This window comes from Liolophura sinensis, chromosome 6 (assembly GCF_032854445.1).
Source record: "Liolophura sinensis isolate JHLJ2023 chromosome 6, CUHK_Ljap_v2, whole genome shotgun sequence".
Taxonomy (NCBI): Eukaryota; Metazoa; Mollusca; class Polyplacophora; order Chitonida; family Chitonidae; genus Liolophura; species Liolophura sinensis.
This window is the reverse complement of record NC_088300.1, coordinates 27,673,494-27,693,616: the sequence shown is the minus strand read 5'-3', so window position 1 is coordinate 27,693,616 and position 20,123 is coordinate 27,673,494. Positions and strand designations below refer to the sequence as shown.

Sequence of the window (20,123 nt, the reverse complement as noted above, 5' to 3'; positions counted from 1 at the left end):
CACCAAAAAATCTGCTTCATACATCCTAAAGTTGTCAGTCCTTGAAATGAAATATTCTTGAGTGTGACATTAAATAACAGTGGAATGGAGTCGTTGCATGAGCTATTGGATGTGGATAATAATCAAAGGTGAACTTCTAAATTTTTGATAAATATACCATCATATATACCAACATCTTTGCTTGAACTGTGAAATGGTAACTAAACCCATACTGGTCACTGTTCATAATACCATAAGGACTTACTCGGATTCAAATTTCAAGTAATGTGCAAAATGTGGTTCAAATACATTTACTTATATTAAAATTAAAACATGGGGAAAATGATTTTATCTGGATATATGATGAACAAAATTTGATTAAACTGTGTTCAGAATTAAAAACAAAATTTATTCTGCTTAGCCCTAGACTACGAGACAGAAACCGGTTACAGGCTTGTGTTGGGCGCATCCGATGGGGTTTTCACAGAGCAGATTCAGGCCATGGTAAGAATACTGGATGTTAATGAAGATGTCCCTGCCTTCAGCTCGCCTTCCGTCAGTGTGACATGGTCAGAAGACACGTCTCCAGCCACAATGCTCATCACCTACGTAGCCACTGACAGTGACCCGGGTCTTTTTGGAATGATCACTTACTCTATTTCCACAGGTAGGTTGCTTGGTCGACTTTAGTGTAGGGCTTTCTCCTTCGTCCTGCTTTTATGTATAAAACACACTGTTCTTTGAACTTTAGTGACAGTATAAGTGGTCGATAACTCTCATGTTGCTGTTTGCGCAATTTAACATTTGTTGAAGATCTCTTGTCTTCGACCAATATTGTGAGCATGTCTGTATATCGAAGGTGGAAAAAGTCATCAGTAATCCACGTAACTTGCCAATAGTCGTTGGTTTACCCCTGGACACAAAGCTAACTGCCATCATACTGGTGGAAAATTCTAGAGTATGGGGTTAAACAACAATCGGATAAATATGTAAATCAAATATGATTGAAAGCGTTTGGTGTTTTCAATCAGCTTTGACTGCCTTGAGTAAAATCATTGATCAGCATGTAGTCATCGTAGATTAATTTGTATGTATTTGCATCAGTATGCAGTAAATGTTGCAAAGGCTTGATCAGGAATGCTTTCATAGAATCCAGTTTGCCAGAAGGTGCATATTATGCGCCACATTAATCAGTGACAAGCAACCAGTGAGGAGATTTTCTGTCGTTAGCCAATTCCTTGTTCAAATTGTACCTCATTAGATTTGTTCTTAGACAAGGTGTGTATATTTTCTCCTTTCATTGTATAATCCTGCATTCAGTTTTACTAGTTCCGGGTTTTTACTAGTTCCGGAACACATCTGCCTTAGCTTTACTCTCATATTATTAGCGACCATACCTCTGATAAACATAGGTTCATTCTCCGTTATAAAGTCCCAGCAAAATGAAATTTACCAACAATTCAACCAATGAAACGAAACTACACGCGTGGGCTATTGTAGGAAGAATGTTTACCTTGACAGTGATGAAAACTAAGCTCCCTATCCCCCTATATCAGCTGGAACTCAAATGGCAGTAAGTTTATGCTTTTGTACTTTTACAAGGCCGACTGGTAAAGGAATAGTATAACAACCAAATAGCCTTCCAACATTTTGGACAAACTGGCTCATCGGTCGTCGTCGTTTTGACAGAGTCGTCAATATTGTGAGCGCTTTGAAGCACAGTGAAATTTTCACTGCTGGTCGGCACACACACAAGCTTATCTTTTTTTCAATGCTGCCATATTTTGGAGACCAGCTTTCTGAAATACTTTTGGTTCACTAATGTCAGAATTTCTTTATTTTACTTATTTATCCGATTGTTGTTTAACCCCATACTCTAGAATTTTTCACTAGTATGATGGCAGTTAGCTTTGTGTCCAAGGGGTAAACCAACGACTATTGGCAAGTTACGTGGATTACTGATGACTTTTTCCACCTTTCTCAGTTCTTTTGTCCTGCTCCTCGTGGAGTTTGTAATGTTGTTATAGAGCTTTAAATTGTGTGACATGATGTAGACCATCCAATAATGTGAAAAATGGATTTACCTTTTCTCGGAGGCATTTCGGCTATTTCGTTGGTTCTCTGATAACCAGGTCACACAAATCTGTTTTAATGGCGAATGGGCCTATGTTTGTCAGTGGGAATAACGACCTGAAGCATGGGGAGGTATTCCCGTTGATATTTTTAAGTGTACCTTAGCTTTTGCCACAGCAGAATGTGTTAAAGAAAAAGACCTCTAAAAATCAAAGTAGACATCAATAACCAGACCACTTAAAACTATGCATAAATGTACTTTCATTTATTTTTTTTAGATTTTCGTGAAAAGAGTTAAAGGCACTCAAACATTTGAATTCTAAGGTGGGCTTTATGGACCATACTATCAGAGATTAGAGAGATTGATGTCTCACGAAGTCTGTCCAACTCCAATCACGATATTGAATGTGGGAATAAATCTTTGTACCTATGAGTAAAAGATTACTGAAATAATGTTCTCAAAAATTCCTGTCTTGCGAGTTCCAAGATATCATCAGTATAGCTCATAAAGCCCACGATAGTATTCAAATATTTGAATGTCTTTCAACACTCTTAAAAAATTCTGAAAAAATGAATGAAACTATTTTTACATACAGTTGTCAGTTGTCTGTATGATGAACCTTACTTCATATTTTAGCCTTCTTTTACTTTAAGGCAAAGGGGTCAACATTTCTGAAATTATTACCTCGTAACCTCAAAGGTGGTAAAATTTAGTGTTAAAAGGCCAATCAGTGTAATAAGTACTGTTTTCCAGTTATTTGGGAGAGCAGGTGTTCACCACAGTGTAAAGGACAAATTTTTTATATTATTCTTCTGATATTGGCTGAAATCATGTATGTTTCCTGGAACTGGTAAAACGGCTGTATTATACTGTCCAGGAATGTTTGTATCTGGTAATAATATTCCTGTTACTGTTTGGAAGACACTTTTATCAGCTGCTTTGTCGATATAAACATTGAACCCCATTTGAACTCAGAGTACTGGGTTTTCAATTTACAACAATAAGAGAACAGAGTCATGTCCCTTTTTCAAAATGATGATGATGCTGCTTTATGGCACAGCGTAAATCCATAAAATTTAACATGGGTCAGTGTATGAAATAATGGATCGAGTCATACCAAAGACTTTGAGAATGGTACTTGTTACCGCATCGCTTGGCAGCTCAGTACTGTGATGTTAGAGCAAGGCAACAGGACTGGTTGGCCTGGTGTCAGAATTATGAGGCTGGGTGGCACTAGTGGCAGCACTTTGGTGGCATGGACTCAACCTGCCAGGAAGACACAGTGTACATGTATATATATATGTACACACAGTAAATGAAACTTTATCATATGACTGAAAAATTGTTAAGTACTGCGTAAAACCCAAAGCATACATGCATATACAGGGTGTCCCAGAAGGCGTGCCTCCTTTCTGATTTTCATTTTTTTCCCAGTGTTTCAGATTTAATTCAGAATTTACATATTTTTTCTCTTTCAGAGTTAATTATGTCTAATAAACTAACAGTACAAGAAAGAGTTGAAAACAGTTACATTGATCATCTTAATTAAAAATAGAGCGGGAGATCCAGGATCAATCCTGGGTAGAGTCACACGTAAGACTTTAAAAGAGGAAGTTGTGGCTTCCTCACTTGGCGTTCAGCATGGAGGGGATAGTTCAACAACTGGTTGACCCGTATCAGTATAATGGCTCGGGTCGGGCGGCTTACTTGCCTTCGGTAAGTCGTTTCAGTGAAGCAGCACTAGATAAAAGAGCGGTGGAAATCTGTCCTGCAACAAAGAGGTACATTACGTACACCCTAAGGATTCCTTCGTCGTCCTATGACTGAAAAATTGTTGAGCACGACGTTAAACCCCAATCACTCACTCACTCACTCTTAATTAAAAATAGGGGTTTTTTTGTGGGCCATCATGGTATGTTAAAGACAGGTAAATAACCCTAGTGTTATATTAAATAAGCCTATAAATTAAAAACAGAGATGTAGTACAAGTGACCATCATTGTGTCATCACAATTGTAGCTAGAAAACTGCATATTTTTATTCCTCATGAATCTCTCTAATGCTTGGTTAACATCTGACAGTGTCTAGTAGTGGTGCCTCTCTGTTTGAGGTAAACCCTACATCTGGCAAAATCTTTCTCCTGAGAAGCCTGAACTACGATACTTTACCTGCTGGTGAGAAGTACTACACCATCGTGGTCAAAGCTACAGATGGAGGAGGCCTCCAGGTAATTTAACGCAGAAATATATGGTAATTGTGGTTAGACTACTGGGCAGTAGCTGTTCCCACAATTAGATCAGATATATGTGACTCCAATAACTGACTGTTTCACAATGTCACATTAGAATGAGAAGCTATTTCATTCTCAAATTGACATATTTGAAACCACCCCTGTGGAGAAAGTGGTAAGCCTCATATTGTCCATGTTATATAGTATTAGACCAAGGTGAGCTAAACAAGTAACATTTATCCAGTATTATAGTAATATTAGTTTTGGTCTTACCACCTTTTGAAAACGCCCCTTTTGAATTTTTTGCTGGGCAAAAAGTGTAAACCGCAAACAATACATCTGGATTGTTGTATGGAAAGCTGCATGAATAGTCTAACGCCCAGAAAATTTATGACTTGGAAAGTTGGTGGGATCATATTGATGTGAAAATGGCATATTCAGCCTCGTCAGCAGTATATCTTGACAGAACAAGAAGTATATAGTGATGGACTTCTGTCTATACAAACCCATAGATGTCCTGATTGTTTGTTTTGAGTGTTGAGATGAGGATTATGTGTATAATTGCGCTTTGATAAATTCTGCTTTGATATGAAAACTTTTCATTTCTAACTATGTTATTTTTGTTAATAGATGAACTTTGTAGCACTGAGGAAGCATTTTCCATTTGTTAACATATTGATGTCATAGGACTGAGGAAGCATTTTCCATTTGTTAACATATTGATGTAGGACTAATGAAGCATTCTCCATTTGTTAATGTGTTGATGTTTTATTAGTGCTGAGGAAGCATTTTAATTTAAAATTGTTAACATATTGTGTGGCAGTGACAAAGCATTTTCCATATAAAGTGTGCATGTTGTAGCACTGAGGAAACACTTTTAATTTGTTAACATATTGATGTAGCGCACGGGAAGCATTTTGCCATGTTTTCTTTTTTCTTCAGGGATTGGGCACTGTGAGCATTATGGTAACTGATGTGAATGACGATCCTCTAGCCTGTTTTCCTGTCTACAGGCAGCTATCACTGACAGAAAACACACGTAAGGAGAACAGAATTGGTGCAGTTTTTTTCCTGTATAAAGTCCAATAAACATCTTCTTCCAAAAAAAAAAAAAAATAACAGGAAAAAAAATAACGAAAACCATTGCTGATAGATTTGGGATGTTCATGAGAGAAATGATAACTTTGTTGTGCAGTATTCAATTTATAATATCACTGAGAGAGATACATGTACACCTATCAAAAAGTTGCAGTGTTAAATGTTGTTTGCTCAGTGAAGATAATCTTGATATTTCGTAAGTTGTAGTTGTACACTGTTATATTTGTCAGTCTGTCATCTGTACACAGTATTAAAGATGTACGTTTTATTTTGCCATGCCCAGATTTGCATGGTTGTTGATTGAAAGATAGACATTGCGTGTTGTTATCACATAATCATGCACATATAATTGTTGTCTTGTGGGTTTACCTGGATGGCTGCTTGCCTTTGGTAAATTACAAAGAAAACATCCTATGTGGGCTGTATCTCTGTTACGATCGCTCGTATTCAGGCCAGACATTTGGGTGAAACCTTGATTCTTGTTATCGTTTGTGAACAGCTGTGATTCATTTTCTAATGACCCAAAATTCTACGAATGTCGACAGTGAGTACCAGCAGAAAGATTTGGGTGGCTTGGGCCATATGTTTGTTTTTATTGGGAAATGTAGTCTTTTTTTTCTAATTTTAAAGAAGGAAGTGTTTAGGACTGCATAAATTAGACGCCATTCAGAACTGTAATGTCAGATGTGTATTGTTGGTTACCAGCTGCAGGTGACTTACCCAAGGCCTTGGAGAGCTCCCTTAACTGCACAGTCATGGTTGACCTGACCTTTGAACTTACCCAGACCCCACCAGGACTCGAGTTTACCATAGACAGTGGTTCAGGAGCCATAAGCTTAGTTAGTAAGTACACAAGATCTTTCAAGGCCTTGTCGTGTCTTCATCAAAATGGCCCAAAATTTACAAAAAAGAAAAACTAAAAACAAAGGAAAGAATGCTTTTTGACAGAACATTTTGATAGTTTTGCCCCTTGAAACTGTAAAATAGATCAACTGAAAAGTAATATTTACCAATTTCCAACCTTGAATCAGCCTATTTGCATTAAATAAATCTTGACATTTGCAGATGTCATTCGATTATTTATCCAAAATTAAATAAAGGATTCACCAATCAAATAAATGAATAAGTCAGTTGAGTTTATAAGCGGTATATAGCTGCTGTATTGTTATGTTTGCCCCTCACATTGGAAGATATATAACGTGTTGTGTCATTGTGCAAAACTGTTTGACTGAAGTTTACCACACTTGGTTGTAGTTTCATGGTTATGTTTATGCATTGTGACAAGTAACCAGTTTATTGATATTTGGATGTCACAATATCCAACCAGATCGACCATCTTTAAAATGATGGGCATTCGTCTGTTTTTAGTTTGCCTGTACAAATTAAGGTGAGGTATTTTGAGAAGTGGGAAAAGTGGCGGTGTCAGTGTTGGTGTAAAGCTTTTTTTTTTAGCTGGTGTAGAATGGGTTCTCATGCATGGATTGAAGGTTAAGCTTTTTCTTTTAGCTTCTGTACCTGCATATGTATAATGGGCTCTCATTCATTTATTGAAGGTTAAGCTTTTTTGTTTAGCTCTCTTGTCTAAGGTATGGTGTGTAAATGCACATGCTCAGATGGAAGGTTAAGCTTTATTTTTAGCTCTTGTATATTGGGCTATCATACGAAGATGGAAGGTTAGGCTTTTTTTTTTGCTCCTGAGTCTAAGGTATGGTGTGTAAATGCACATTCTGGGAAGGCAGGTTAAGCTTTTTTTTAGCTCTTGTATATTGGGCTGTCACACATGGATTGAAGGTTAGGCGTTTTTTTTGCTCCCAAGTTTAAGGTATGGTGTGTAAATGCACCCTTTGAGATGGCAAGTTAAGCTCTTTTTTTTTTAGGGCCTGTATAAAGGCAGTCACAAGTGGATCTCCAACATACAGCAATACAAAGGCATCTACATAAGGATCTACAAGGGCCTACTAATGGATGGTTAAGCTGTTTTATTGGTTTTAGTTTTTTAGGCTTTGTGAATGTTTTTTAATGATTTTAATTGATAGTCTTTCAATTCAGAAATTTACAATTTAGATAATTTTCAAATTGTTTTCTGTATTAAACACGTTCTAAATTAAGTCTCCATGCAGGGCAACAATTTTCTGTATACAGTGTTTCTGTGACTTTATTGTTTATGAGATTTATGGAGTATGCCAGATTTACCATTTTTGTAATCAAGAAAAGTTTCATGTAGGGCTACAGTTTTTATGCCAATCTACATTTAGGAGAACATTTTTCCATTTTCCTGTTTTGTGGAAATACATTCCGATTGACTTCATTCTGTTTTCCTGTAAACATGGATTTCTACAAGCCTTTCTTGTAGGTCTACAGTTTCTTATACAATCACTTATCTATATAAGGTTTTTGTCTCTAGCTACTTAACCAGATTTGTAGAGTGTAAGAATGAATCTTGGTGTATACCCGTTTATCTGGTTTAAACAATATCTGTAGTAAACTTTCCACATCTGTATTAATGCTAGAAGCCTATGACACTAGCCGAGGCTAGTCTTTCTGTACTGTGGTGGATTGTTTAACCCATCCACACAGACAGTAACGGTCGTCAGTTGAGTATTTGCTCAGCCAATCAGAGAGCTGCAGTGGCCACCCTTACAGAGCCAATCATGGGAAGCAATTTGCATATCAAAACCCACTCCTGCGAGTTGGTACTCAAACACCCCACAGTGAAATTTTCTTACTACCATAGCTGAACATTTGTTAAGCTATTCAGAGGGTTCGAAGTGTTGATGGATTGCCGCATGCTGTTCACAGTTTGCACATCAAACACCACTGCCTCAAGTTTATGCACAAACTCCCCACAATGACGTTTTTACCACCACAACACTTCACAACTTTTATCTTTATTCTGATTCCATTGGTGAGGTGACTGCTATAGCAGGCGAGCTGGTGGGATTACAACAGGAAAACTCACATTTTCCAAGATTTACATTATAGTATATTGTATGATTTTGCCAAAAAAAGGTAGGTATTTTGGTCATACTTTTGATAAACACTTTGGTTGATTTCATGAAGCATACTTGGTATTAAATGTCCCTTAGCTGAGTTCACTTCATATGTCTATCACATGGTGACATATGTTGTCATGGTAGTTAAGGGCTTACTTACCTGAGTACACTTTATGAAATTGATCCTGTTGCACTCAAACTCACAACCTTACTAATCAATTTTTATGTTTGTTTTAATTGTCATTGCTGTCTTTGCTTCAGTTGCCCTAGATTATTAGGCAGCAAATGATTTATTGTTTTTAAGCTTATTTTAGTTGTCATCATCGTTTTTGTTTTGGACACCCTAGACTAAGGGTGCTTACCATTGTACGGAAACACCATTCTAGTCCAGCCAATCATGTGACGTTATTTGTCGTTATTGTAACATGATTGGTCCTCATAAGCTGGCAACAGCAGTGTTTCCGCATAATCGTAAACACCCTGTATTAAAGGTAGGAGATGATGTGTTTTTTTATAGTTATTGCAATTGTCATTACCATTTGTTGTTTTAGGTGCCCTAGACTATGAGACAGTGAAGAAGTACACCTTGATGGTTGTTGTGCAAGATTCTAGGCAACCCATGCCTATGTCCACCACTGTGATAGTGGTTGTGTTAGTGACTAATGTGAACGAGGGCCCTCCAACCTTTATCACTGACTATGCTGTCTCTGTGTCCGAGTCCGCACCCATTGGTTTTTCTGTGCTTGACATCAGTGCAAACGATCCAGACGATCCTGACACACCTGAGGGAAATATTATGTATTCTATAGTGATGGGGAACTACTATGATCAGTTTGTCATTGATCCTTCCTCAGGGAGGATAAGGGTAAACAAGAATCTGGACAGAGAGAGCACCATGCTCTTCATGTTGCATGTAAAGGCTGTGGAGGAGGCGACTCTGGCCAGTGCGATGGCCATCCTGAATATAACTATAGACGATGTGAACGACTTGATTCCACGCTGTACCAGCTATGTCATTCATGCCTCAGTCAGTGAGACTTCCCCTGTAAATTCGAATGTCGCCAACTTCCCGTGTCACGACCCTGATGGAGAAATCCTCCAGTACACTCTCATATCTGGAGACACAGCGATATTTAACACCAATGACGCCAGTCTTATCCTCCTTTCTACAGTGGACTATGAGTTCGAGACAAAATCCTATGAGGTGACCATTCGAATGTCTGATGGTACCTATGAGAGAGATCTTGAAATAATTATAGATGTGACTCCTGTTAATGAGGATTCTCCAGTGTTTATAGGGAGTGGTGAGTGGTTTGTTAGATCTGTTTTAACAAAAAGGGACACTTAATAAATGGACAGGGAGTAAACACCGAGGAAAACTAAGGCAAATTTTCATGGTGATGTAAATGACTAGTTTGAAATATCTATCAGTGTGTGTTTTTGCGTAGAAGACTTGTATGTTTTCTGGCTAATTCCTCTTAAGTTCTAGAAAGACACATCACACAAACGTTTAATTTCCCATATCCTGTAGCAGTTTAAACCAGACCAAACTGGCACTCTGCATGGTTTCCTTTAATCTTGAGTATGGAGACAAATATACAGTAAAATCTGAAACTTGTTCAGTCACAGTTAAATTACATTGTTTAAGGCCTAAAGTATTTTTAACCAGTTTATAAACATGTCAAGGGTCAACTCACCTTAAACATGCAGAGGGTCAATCTGACCTAGGCATATGTAAGTCACGTGATGAATCTAACTAACTACTCCAGTGTCCAGTCTTCATGTTAAGCGACATCATTCATACCAAGATTTGCTGCGCTCATTCATAATGGACGATCGCACAAAGTTTCCAACCCATCAGTATGATTTGAAAAAGACCAGTATCCAGCAGTGGTCAGTGTAGATTTGTGCAAGCAAAAACCATTCAAAACCTTTCTGACGTGGATGCTGGCAGGCATGGCGAAATAAAACTTTGGATGTTTCCTTGCGGGAAAATTGGTCTGTGGCCACATTGAGAGCTTTGTTTGATGAGCATGACTTCATAGTACCATCCGGAGTAAAACATTTATAAACTTAACTTTGCAACAAGAGCAGTTCCAGCGATATCCGGATGTACCCGTTGGTGGCCGGCGCAGACATCACACATCTAGATTCAACCATTGTCTTCCGCCCAGCCTGAGCAGCTGGTGAGTGGTTCAGTAGAAGATGTGTGACTTCCCCCAGCGGAGACTCCCTCACACACTGATAGTTCATCATGCCCGGATGAAAAGTTGCAAACGATTAATGCCTCCCTTGCTCTCTCCAGATATGAATTCAAGCATTGCAACCTGTGGTTCAGAACTCCACTCTGTCATCTCCTTCAGATCTGATAGCCCTTAAATTGACAATCTATACTCAGTTGCTGTCCTCGGCATGGATGCTCTGACGGTTCCAATTCGCTAATAAAATAGAGAGGCTGGGTTGTGCTGTCAGAACGTCTGTTTTTTTCAGAATTCAAAAGCCAGGGCCAGGGACATACTTGTTCAAGATGGACATTTTTGATGCATTCAAACAGATTCCCATTCATCCCACACTGTGGCCTTATTATGGTATCAAATGGGACAATGTATATTATTTCTATCACCAACTTTTTTTTGGCTCACGTTTTAGCCCAAAGCTTTTTGATCTTCTATCATAGGTCATCTGTTGGATAGCAAAAAATAGCTATGGAGTCTGTCACATTTTTCATTTACTTGACAATTCTCTCACTTTAGATTCACCAGCCTCTATTCCAGAATGCAAGATTGCTTTCCTTGATATGTAAGTGCCTAGGTATTCCCTTGTCAGAAAAGAAAACGGTAGGACCAGTCTAATGTCTAGAATATTTAAGTATCATTTTGGATCACTTAAAAATGGAAGCCCGATTATCCGAAGAAAAAGTGAATAAAATTAAATTCATCATTTCAGCCACAATTGACAAACATAAGTGTGCAAAGTGTGAACTATTCAGTGTTTGGGGGCATTTAAGTATTTCTTGTCATGTCATTCCAGATGGACATTCTTTCATTTCTTACCTGATAACATCAGCCTCCACTGTGACGTAACTTCATAGAGTGTCACAAAGTCTGGAGTGTTGCCAAGGTTTTCATAGGTGGTATGAATTTCTTGGCAGTTGGAATGGCCTGTTTTTTGAACAGACTGTGTCAGATGTGCCTGATATTCATTTGTTTACTAATGCCTCAGGCTTAGGATTTGGTGGTTATTACCAAGGTGACTGGTTCTGTGGCACATGACTTGAAGGTGTCTTACATAACTAGCAAGCGTTATCATTGTCTTTATTGGAGTTATATCCAATTGCAGTGGCTGTTGTACTCTGGATGGGTCGGTGGAAAACCAAACAAATGTTCCACTGCAATAACTTAGCCAAAGTGCATGTTATCAATAAGGCCGCTCTGGATCACAGTCAGTAATGAGGTTGATGAGGCGAATTACAATGTTTGCAGCAAAGGGTAACCTTCATGCTCGGTACCATTGAGTATTAAAACAATTGCTGACTGTCTGTCTCATTTGCAGTTACAGAAATTCCAAACTTTGTCTCCACAAACAGACGCCCAACCTACACAGTGGCCCAGTTTGTGGAAAGTCATGTGGTATTAACATCCACAGTTCAGCAGTTTATGAATGCTTCGATTAGCCCAGGAACATGCCAAACTTACTTGTCTGCTGTGGATAGTTTCTTGTTTGTGACATTATATGGATTACCTCGTGTTGCCATTCATAATTTGTGGGTGATTGACGAAAATTGTCTTCTGGTGTATTGTTTTAAAGTTAAAAAACTGCAGTTCAGCAGCAATAAGATGCATTTAGCAGCGATTCAGCATGTGTGCACCACCAAAGGTATTGGTTATTCGCAGTCTCCTACACAGCCTTGTTATCACTTGTACAGTGTTATGAGAGGTGGTTAGAGGCTACAAGGTGTTCATTCAACTAAACGCCTTACCTTTACTTATCAGCTTCTTGCTAGGATTTTTAAGCTGTTAAGATCTGGTTGTCTCTCTCCTTTTACAGACATAATGATGGAGTGTGTTTTTGCGGTTTCATGTGATGTGCTGAATTTACATGTAAAACATCCTTTGATCCTATGCTAAATTTGTGTGCCCAAGATGTTCATTGTGCTTTAGACAATAATACTGTAGTTATACACTTAAAAGCCTCAGAAACGGACCCACCCCAACAAGGGCTGCTGGGTTTATGCTGCCCTTAAGTCACCCTCTAAAACTGAATTAATTTATAAAGTAGTATTTCAGAAATGTTCTAAAATATTAACAAAATAAATAGCAAACAATCGTGACCACTTAGCCTCTCATTTGGTGACGCCATATTGTAGCTATCACAAAACCTAGGAGCTCTCTCGTATCATCGGTATAAACAGTGTGACAATGAGAAAATGCAAACAAAAAAAAAGCCTGATACCCATCCAAAGCTGTGGGTACAAAGAGTATCAGCTGTGTTCCAAGTTCAAAGGGTTGATGTTTTTATAAGTTTGCTGCTCGATTAGGGCGATGTTGGTGGACACAAGCATGGTGTTTTAATGGTCCTGTTTGTCCTCGTCCTGCATGGGTGTAAGCATTTGGCTTACCTGGCTGAACCGACATCAGGGAATTTACCGAACATAGCAGGACCTTCTGATTGATAACAGACCTTTTCATTCAGGTGTTGGGAAGATATTTTTGTAATAAATCTGACTTTGCTAAGGAAAAATAATGCAAAGTCACATTCTTTTCTTCAAACAATGACTCTCCCGAGGCGGTTTTCTTGCAAGCTCTCCCAGACAAGTTACCGCAGTATCCTGCCCAATGTGTACACATTGTGACACAGGCAGCCATTCTCAGTTACCCGCTCATAAATGCGTGGTTCAAAATGCTTCAGGTTAACCGCAAAATCAAATTCATTGCACCGATATGTGTCTATCCACTAAAAGAAACCACACTGACCATCGAGAGGTAGTAGGTGTTTTGACGTGACAGTCAATTATCACATGAGGCTTTCAGCGCTAGTGATTGGGCACGTTCATAAGGGCTTCTACAACATGGCTATTCGGAGTGAAATGTCTGTCATTGCCAGATCCACAGTGCTGAACTTCACCTCCATGACTTTCTTATCTTTATAGAATTTTTTACATATTTTTCTGTGATAACTGTGTCCTGATCATAATTTCTATGTATATATAGTGGCAGACTTCATGTTCACTTCAACTAAAATCTATTTCTGCCTGGACGTTGTTTATAAATCTTTTTAGTTTTGAGTTAAATTATAAATGACTTCTTCCAGAACAACAGTTCCAATATCACTCACATGGGCTGAATCCATACATAGTACACAAATAAATTATTCTTCAACACATTGGTAAACTCTGGAAAGATGCAGTAATGGTTAATGATGGAATTGGTTTTAAATTCCTCATGACAAACGACAATGCTCTGCTCTCTAATTTTCCATCACAGTCACAAAAAAGGTGTAAACCGGTAGTCCTCAAAAATATTTTGCTGATATTTTTTGTAGATTTAGACAAAAGGTTGACTGGAACAAGGTTTTCTGCAATACTTATTTGCTGAGGCCAGGTGTATTAAAAAAAAAAGAGAGGATTTATTCAAATAAAATAAATATATTGACTTTATATTTTTAAGCAAGATGCTATGTGTACTTCTCTATATGCCTATACTCATCCAGTCCATGCTTAACTTTGCCTTAGGAATATACAGTGTCGCAGTACCAGAAGACACGGCTCCCGGAACACTCTTAATTCAGGTGTCAGCAGTTGATTCCGACGATGGACCAGATGGCATGGTAGTCTTCTCTATGGTTGCACATTCCATGTTCCTGCTAGATGGAGGAACAGGGAAGATAATTCTGCAGAATTACCTGGACTACGAGACAACGTCATCTCACACATTGGAGATCATTGCAGCTGATATGGGAATCCCTGCCAAAACTTCTACCGCCACCATAGAAGTATCTGTGGTTAACCAGAATGAGGGACCTCCTGTTTTCAACCCCAAAATATATGCTGGGTCAGTGTCTGCGGACAGCACAGTGGGCACAACTGTACTGACCCTGACAGCCTCTGACATAGATTCAGGTGTGGAGGGAGAAATCACCTACAGCCTTCTTTCTGGTAGCACTGGAAATGTGTTCAGGGTAGAGAAAGATGGTGCATCTGGAGAATGCAATCTTATCATCCATGACGTGACAACTCTGGATGATGACAACCTCTCCTCCTATGAGCTGAAGGTACAGGCAAGTGATGGAGGAGGGGGGCTGGCAGAGGCATCTGTTTTGCTAAGAGTGACATATGTGAATGAGTTTGCTCCTGTTTTCATCCCACCTGCCAGTACAAACTTTTCTCTGGCAGAGTCATCTCTTAGTGGTACCACTTTGGTTGAGCTGCAAGCTACAGATGCTGATGCTGGACTGGACGGGGAGATCACATATTCGCTGACATCAGGACATATGTGGAGGTTTACTATTGATAGATTCACTGGTGTTGTGTCAGTCATTCATGAGTTGGACAGAGAGACTGTGCCGTTGTACATGCTGGAGGTGTTAGCCACAGACAGGGGTGTGAGTCCATCTACACTTTCGGCCACCTTGTCTTTGACTGTTCATGTGACTGATGTTAATGACATGATACCAGTGTGTACGATGCCTAGCTTAATCGTGACCACACCAGAAAACACAGCTCTGTCAACCTCTATATACCAGCTGTCTTGTACTGATTCGGATGAAGATGGACCTAACAGCGAGTTAACCTATGATATATTTGCGGGTACAGGCAAAGGACACTTCTCAGTGGACAGTACTACAGGGCAGATCACTACGGCATCTATGTTTGACCATGAATCAGAGAACCAATACTTTCTGTCAATTAATGTGTCTGACCAAGGAACACCCAGTCTTTATAATTTGTTGAACATGAAAGTTCTAATTACAGGTAATTTAAGTGTGAAATTGTGTTAAATTGAGAACATCGGTTATCTCTTAACAGAGCAATTATAAATCTAGTCTTTTGGAATATTTGTCAAGCTGACTGTCAAGAGGAATTCTTTAACAGAGTCAAAGATACTGTATCATTACATGTATATACTAGTTTGAGCAGTACTGTTAAAAATAACAATATGGAGGGTATTCACAAAGCCACGACTGCCAAGGCAAAACCAGTCTAATTTGGAGTGTATTATATAATGCATGAAGGTAGCATGCAATTCTCAAGTCATACCTAAAAAACTGTGATTTACATGTAGATACTGCCAAGGTTGCCACTTGATTGGCATAAAATGAACAGGTCAAGTACTATAGTTGGTGTGACTGGGTGGGCTGTCCTGTGTTGCTGTGTTTTTAGCATACATTGGTGCTTATCTGCAACAAGGACACCATTGCGACATGATAGAAATATTGTTGCAAGCTATGTGAAACTGCAAGTAAACAAACAAACAAAACATGCGGTTCAATTGTGAATACATGTATATGAGAAGCTTACAATACTTGTTTGTTTTCAGATGTGAATGACAATGATCCTCAGTTTTGTTGTTCTCCATACACTGTGGCTGTTTCTGAAGATATCCCTAATAATGAACCAGTTTTGCAGGTTGAAGCCACAGATTTGGATTCTTATCCAGCTGGTAACATAGTTATCATAGCTTAATAATCAGAGAATCTTATGATCAGTGAATATTATCTTGATATAAATGAAACTATAAAGGCTTGCTTTTGAAAAATTCTTTTGTTACATTAATTATTGATGAAATAGTACAGTTGCCCCAGTAGATACTAGTGGTAGTTCTGCAAATGAAAAATTACAATTTACCAATCTGTAGATACCATTTAACATCATTGTTTTGTGAATTAGGTAATTTGACAAGAAATAGAATAGCTTGTTTTGGACTAAGAACTTACAGTGTCCTCTTTTTGGTATATTTGTTTACAGGTAAAGTGCTGTATAGTATGCTGTCTGGAAATGCAGGCAATAAATTTTCCATAGACGTTTTTGATGGAGTGATAGTGACTAGTGGTCAGTTGGACAGGGAGTCTATGGATTCCTATTCTCTGGTAATTCTGGCCAAAGATGCTGGTGTGCCGAGCAGGAGTGCAAGTGCCACTGTTATTATTGAAGTGAATGATGTAAATGACAATGCCCCTTCCTGTCCTGCATCTATTTATAATGCATATGTAGATCGTAATGTATCTTTGCCCCACTCTATATTGACAATCTCATGCTCAGATATGGATGAGAACAACTCTGTGACGTACTCCCTGGTGACAGCAGGCATTCCATTTTCCATAGATAGCAGCACAGGAGAGTTGATTGTATCTGAGGACCTGAGCAACCCCCCTATCATTGAGACCTACTACGTCAATGTGAGTGCGTCTGATGGACTCCTGTTTAGCAACATCCTAGTGATTATTGAGGTGTTCACGTATATCAAAGTTGAGGATCCCCCAGTGTTCACACCTGCAGGGCCTGTCAATGTTAGCTTCACTGAGACGACAGTACGAGGAACCATGGTAACCCAGGTAACTGCCATGGCCGTGCCTTCGACCCACATCCTCAGCTTCTCTATTACTGCTGGAAATGCTGGCAATGTGTTTGAAATGAAAAATTTATCGGGGATTATACAAACGATGAAACCTGTAGACTATGAGAGCCAAGCAGTGTATGAGTTGGAGGTGACGGTTGTGGACATCTCTTCGTCAGAATTGTTCTCCGCCTCCACTACTGTCATTGTAAACATTGTGGACACGAATAATTATCCACCAGTGTGTAACCCTAATGAGTTCACAACCAAGATTCCAGAGAGCTACAGTGGAACACTTCTAACTATCACTTGTACTGATGGGGACAGTTCATCTGTCCTGACATATAGTATTTTATCAGCAAACGACAGTTTTTCTATTGACCCTAACACAGGTGAACTGTCTACAGCAGGCACATTGGATTATGAAGATACAGCGACCTATGATATAGTTGTGGAAAGCACTGATGGAGAATTTTCCTCTTGGGTTTTAGTGAGAGTAACTGTTGAACCAATCAATGAGCATCCACCTGTGTTTCCTGTGAGTGCCTACCGCTATATTACTGCTGAGGACACACTCCCTGGCACTCCCCTGCTGTTTGTCATGGCTACTGATCAAGATGTTGAAGAACATGGCACTCAGCGCTATTCTATTGTAGGTGGAAACGAAGAGCAGAAATTTATGATAGACAGTGTATATGGTGTAGTGACTCTTTTTAAAAAGCTTGATCGAGAACAAGCAGAGAATTATACTCTAATTGCACGTGCTGTTGATTGCAAAGGCGTATTAATACCAGAGTCCCTTACCGCAACTATCCCTGTAATAATTTTTGTGACTGACAAAAATGATAACTTCCCAAAGTTCACACCGAAGTCCTACATGGTGAATGTTTTAGAAACTGCTCCAGGTGGAAGTATATTACTGACAGTCACTGCAACTGACGATGACCCTGAGGAAAATGGCCGGCTGACTTTCTCCATAGTAAGTGGTAATGACGATGCAATCTTCAATATGACTGGGAGGAACCTGGTAATGAATCTAGGGAGCAGCCTGAGCTATGAAACCAGACCTTTTCATTTTCTTGTTGTGGAAGCCTGGGATAATGGCATGCCTCCTCTATCTGCTCAAGCCACAGTCACTGTTGCTGTGAACTTAGTGAACAAGTTTCCCCCAATTATGGTGACAAACTCCTCCGTTACAATAGCGGAAGACACACCCATTGGGACTGTCATTTTCACTGCCTCTGCCACAGACAATGATACAGCCACCAGTGATAACATAGTCTACTCCATCATTACTGACAGTACACCTGCATCACCTTTCTTCATCAGTTCACTGACAGGCAATGTTCAGGTAATCAATCGTGGCTTTTTTTGTCAATTTTTTTAATTGAACTTAACAATTATATTCATTATTGTACCATGTTTGATTAACTGCTGCATGCAGTTTCTCCCAACCTGTGTATGAGTGTCGGCTTATAGGCCTACAGCTTTGTCCAACTAATGTCTTCGTCATCAGTAATACAATAACCCATGATGTATCGCTACCAATGATATACATGTGCACTTCAGTCCATTAAAAATGTGCATTAGCCACCTATTGGTAATATATAGATATCCATGGTAAATTTGAGATCATATTATATGGCTGCTGGAGGCTGGAACAACTAGTAGAACGCCTGGATTCAAGCATGTCTTTAATTCTTTAAAATTGGCTGGGACTTCAACAACAACTTTCCACATTAAGGCAGCATTTCACATCCGCATTCTACATATAGGTTGGTGTAGCTGAAATGTCTCCCACAAGGCTCACTTGAATTATACAATTAATACATGTTTATGGTGTTAAACTTTGAATCAGTCGTTCTTTCGTTTGGTTTAGTGGTCTACTTGCCCAGCCTCAGACTTTAAAGAAAACACGTTAAGTACATGGAAGACCATTAAACACTGTCCATAAAAGTAGTTTGATATTTAAAAAATTTTCTCAACCTTTCGAAATGTATTTGTTGCACACATTGACTATTAGATTCCATCATTCAAAATACATAAACACATAAAAAATACATACATATAGTACTATGAATGCATTGGCCAAATGTACCTTGAATCAACTCAAGTAAAAAGTTATGGATGTGTTGTCTTTAACACTCTCTGGATCACAACAGACTGACATAGTATCTGATGGGTTAAAACCATTTTACTGTGGTTTAAAAGATATTTTCCTAATGTTTAATGGTCTTTCATGGGACGTGTATACATGTATTTCATTTTATTGTTTTCTTTGCCTTTAAGGGATAGGCCAAATAATGTGACTGTTAGACTGCTACAAGAAGACAGCATTATGATGTTGTCAAAGTATGCTGAAAGCTACATACATATAAAAACCTCAACAAACAAACATACAATCAGTAACATAATTAACCCATGTGTAATTACATTTAATTCTTCTTATATTCATTACTATTGTTTTTCGTCTCAGGTTTCATCCGCTCTTGACTTTGACACAGGACCAACAGTGTATGTTCTGGAAATTCTTGCCCAAGAAAATCATGGTTCTGGGACTGCTTTCTCAACTACTACAACACTCAGTGTTACACTTACTCCAGTGAATGACCACACCCCTGTTTTTCAGTCCAATAAGTGGTCCTTTATGTTTGCGGAGAACATAAATGCGTCCATGCCCATAGGGACAGTTGTGGCAACAGATGGTGACAGTGGTCCAAGTGGAAACATTACTTACACTATAGTGGTGGGAAACACCACTCTCTTCTCTGTAGATGGTACCAATGGTGAAATCAAAGCTGTTTTGCCTGGAGATGCAGCCTATAGGCTTCAGAAATATTTCTCTCTGATGATCAGTGCCACGGACGCAGGATCTCCACCCTTGTCTTCTGACACTGTTGTGCTCCTGACAGTAATAGAAAGTAATCTAGCCCCTGTGTTTCCCCTCAGTGATGTTGGGGCGTTTGTATCTGAGTTTGATGCTATAGGCACACAGGTATTGGTTCTGTATGCAGATGACTCAGATTCCGGTGACAATGGATTGGTATCCTACAGCCTCTTTAATACTACAGCTTTTACCATTGGCTCCTCGTCTGGAGTGATAACAACAGTAACAGGCTTTGACAGGGAAACAAAAGACATGTGAGTACATGTATGTAATAATTTGTGAAAACAGCAATATACCTCATAGAAGTGCTA

The 20,123-nt window shown here is 39.0% G+C and overlaps 1 protein-coding gene across 1 annotated transcript in view; it reads left to right on the top strand.

The window, feature by feature from the left end:
• Window positions 1-20,123, top strand: part of LOC135468107 (protocadherin Fat 4-like) — a 39,268-nt gene that overhangs the window by 14,915 nt on the left and 4,230 nt on the right. Inside the window, exons 11-19 of the mRNA XM_064746174.1 lie at window positions 401-646; window positions 4,134-4,279; window positions 5,225-5,321; window positions 6,086-6,223; window positions 8,925-9,677; window positions 14,105-15,343; window positions 15,909-16,031; window positions 16,337-18,276; window positions 19,402-20,066. Of these exons, the coding sequence (XP_064602244.1) occupies window positions 401-646; window positions 4,134-4,279; window positions 5,225-5,321; window positions 6,086-6,223; window positions 8,925-9,677; window positions 14,105-15,343; window positions 15,909-16,031; window positions 16,337-18,276; window positions 19,402-20,066 (5,347 nt within the window). The remainder of the gene's footprint in view (window positions 1-400; window positions 647-4,133; window positions 4,280-5,224; window positions 5,322-6,085; window positions 6,224-8,924; window positions 9,678-14,104; window positions 15,344-15,908; window positions 16,032-16,336; window positions 18,277-19,401; window positions 20,067-20,123) is intronic.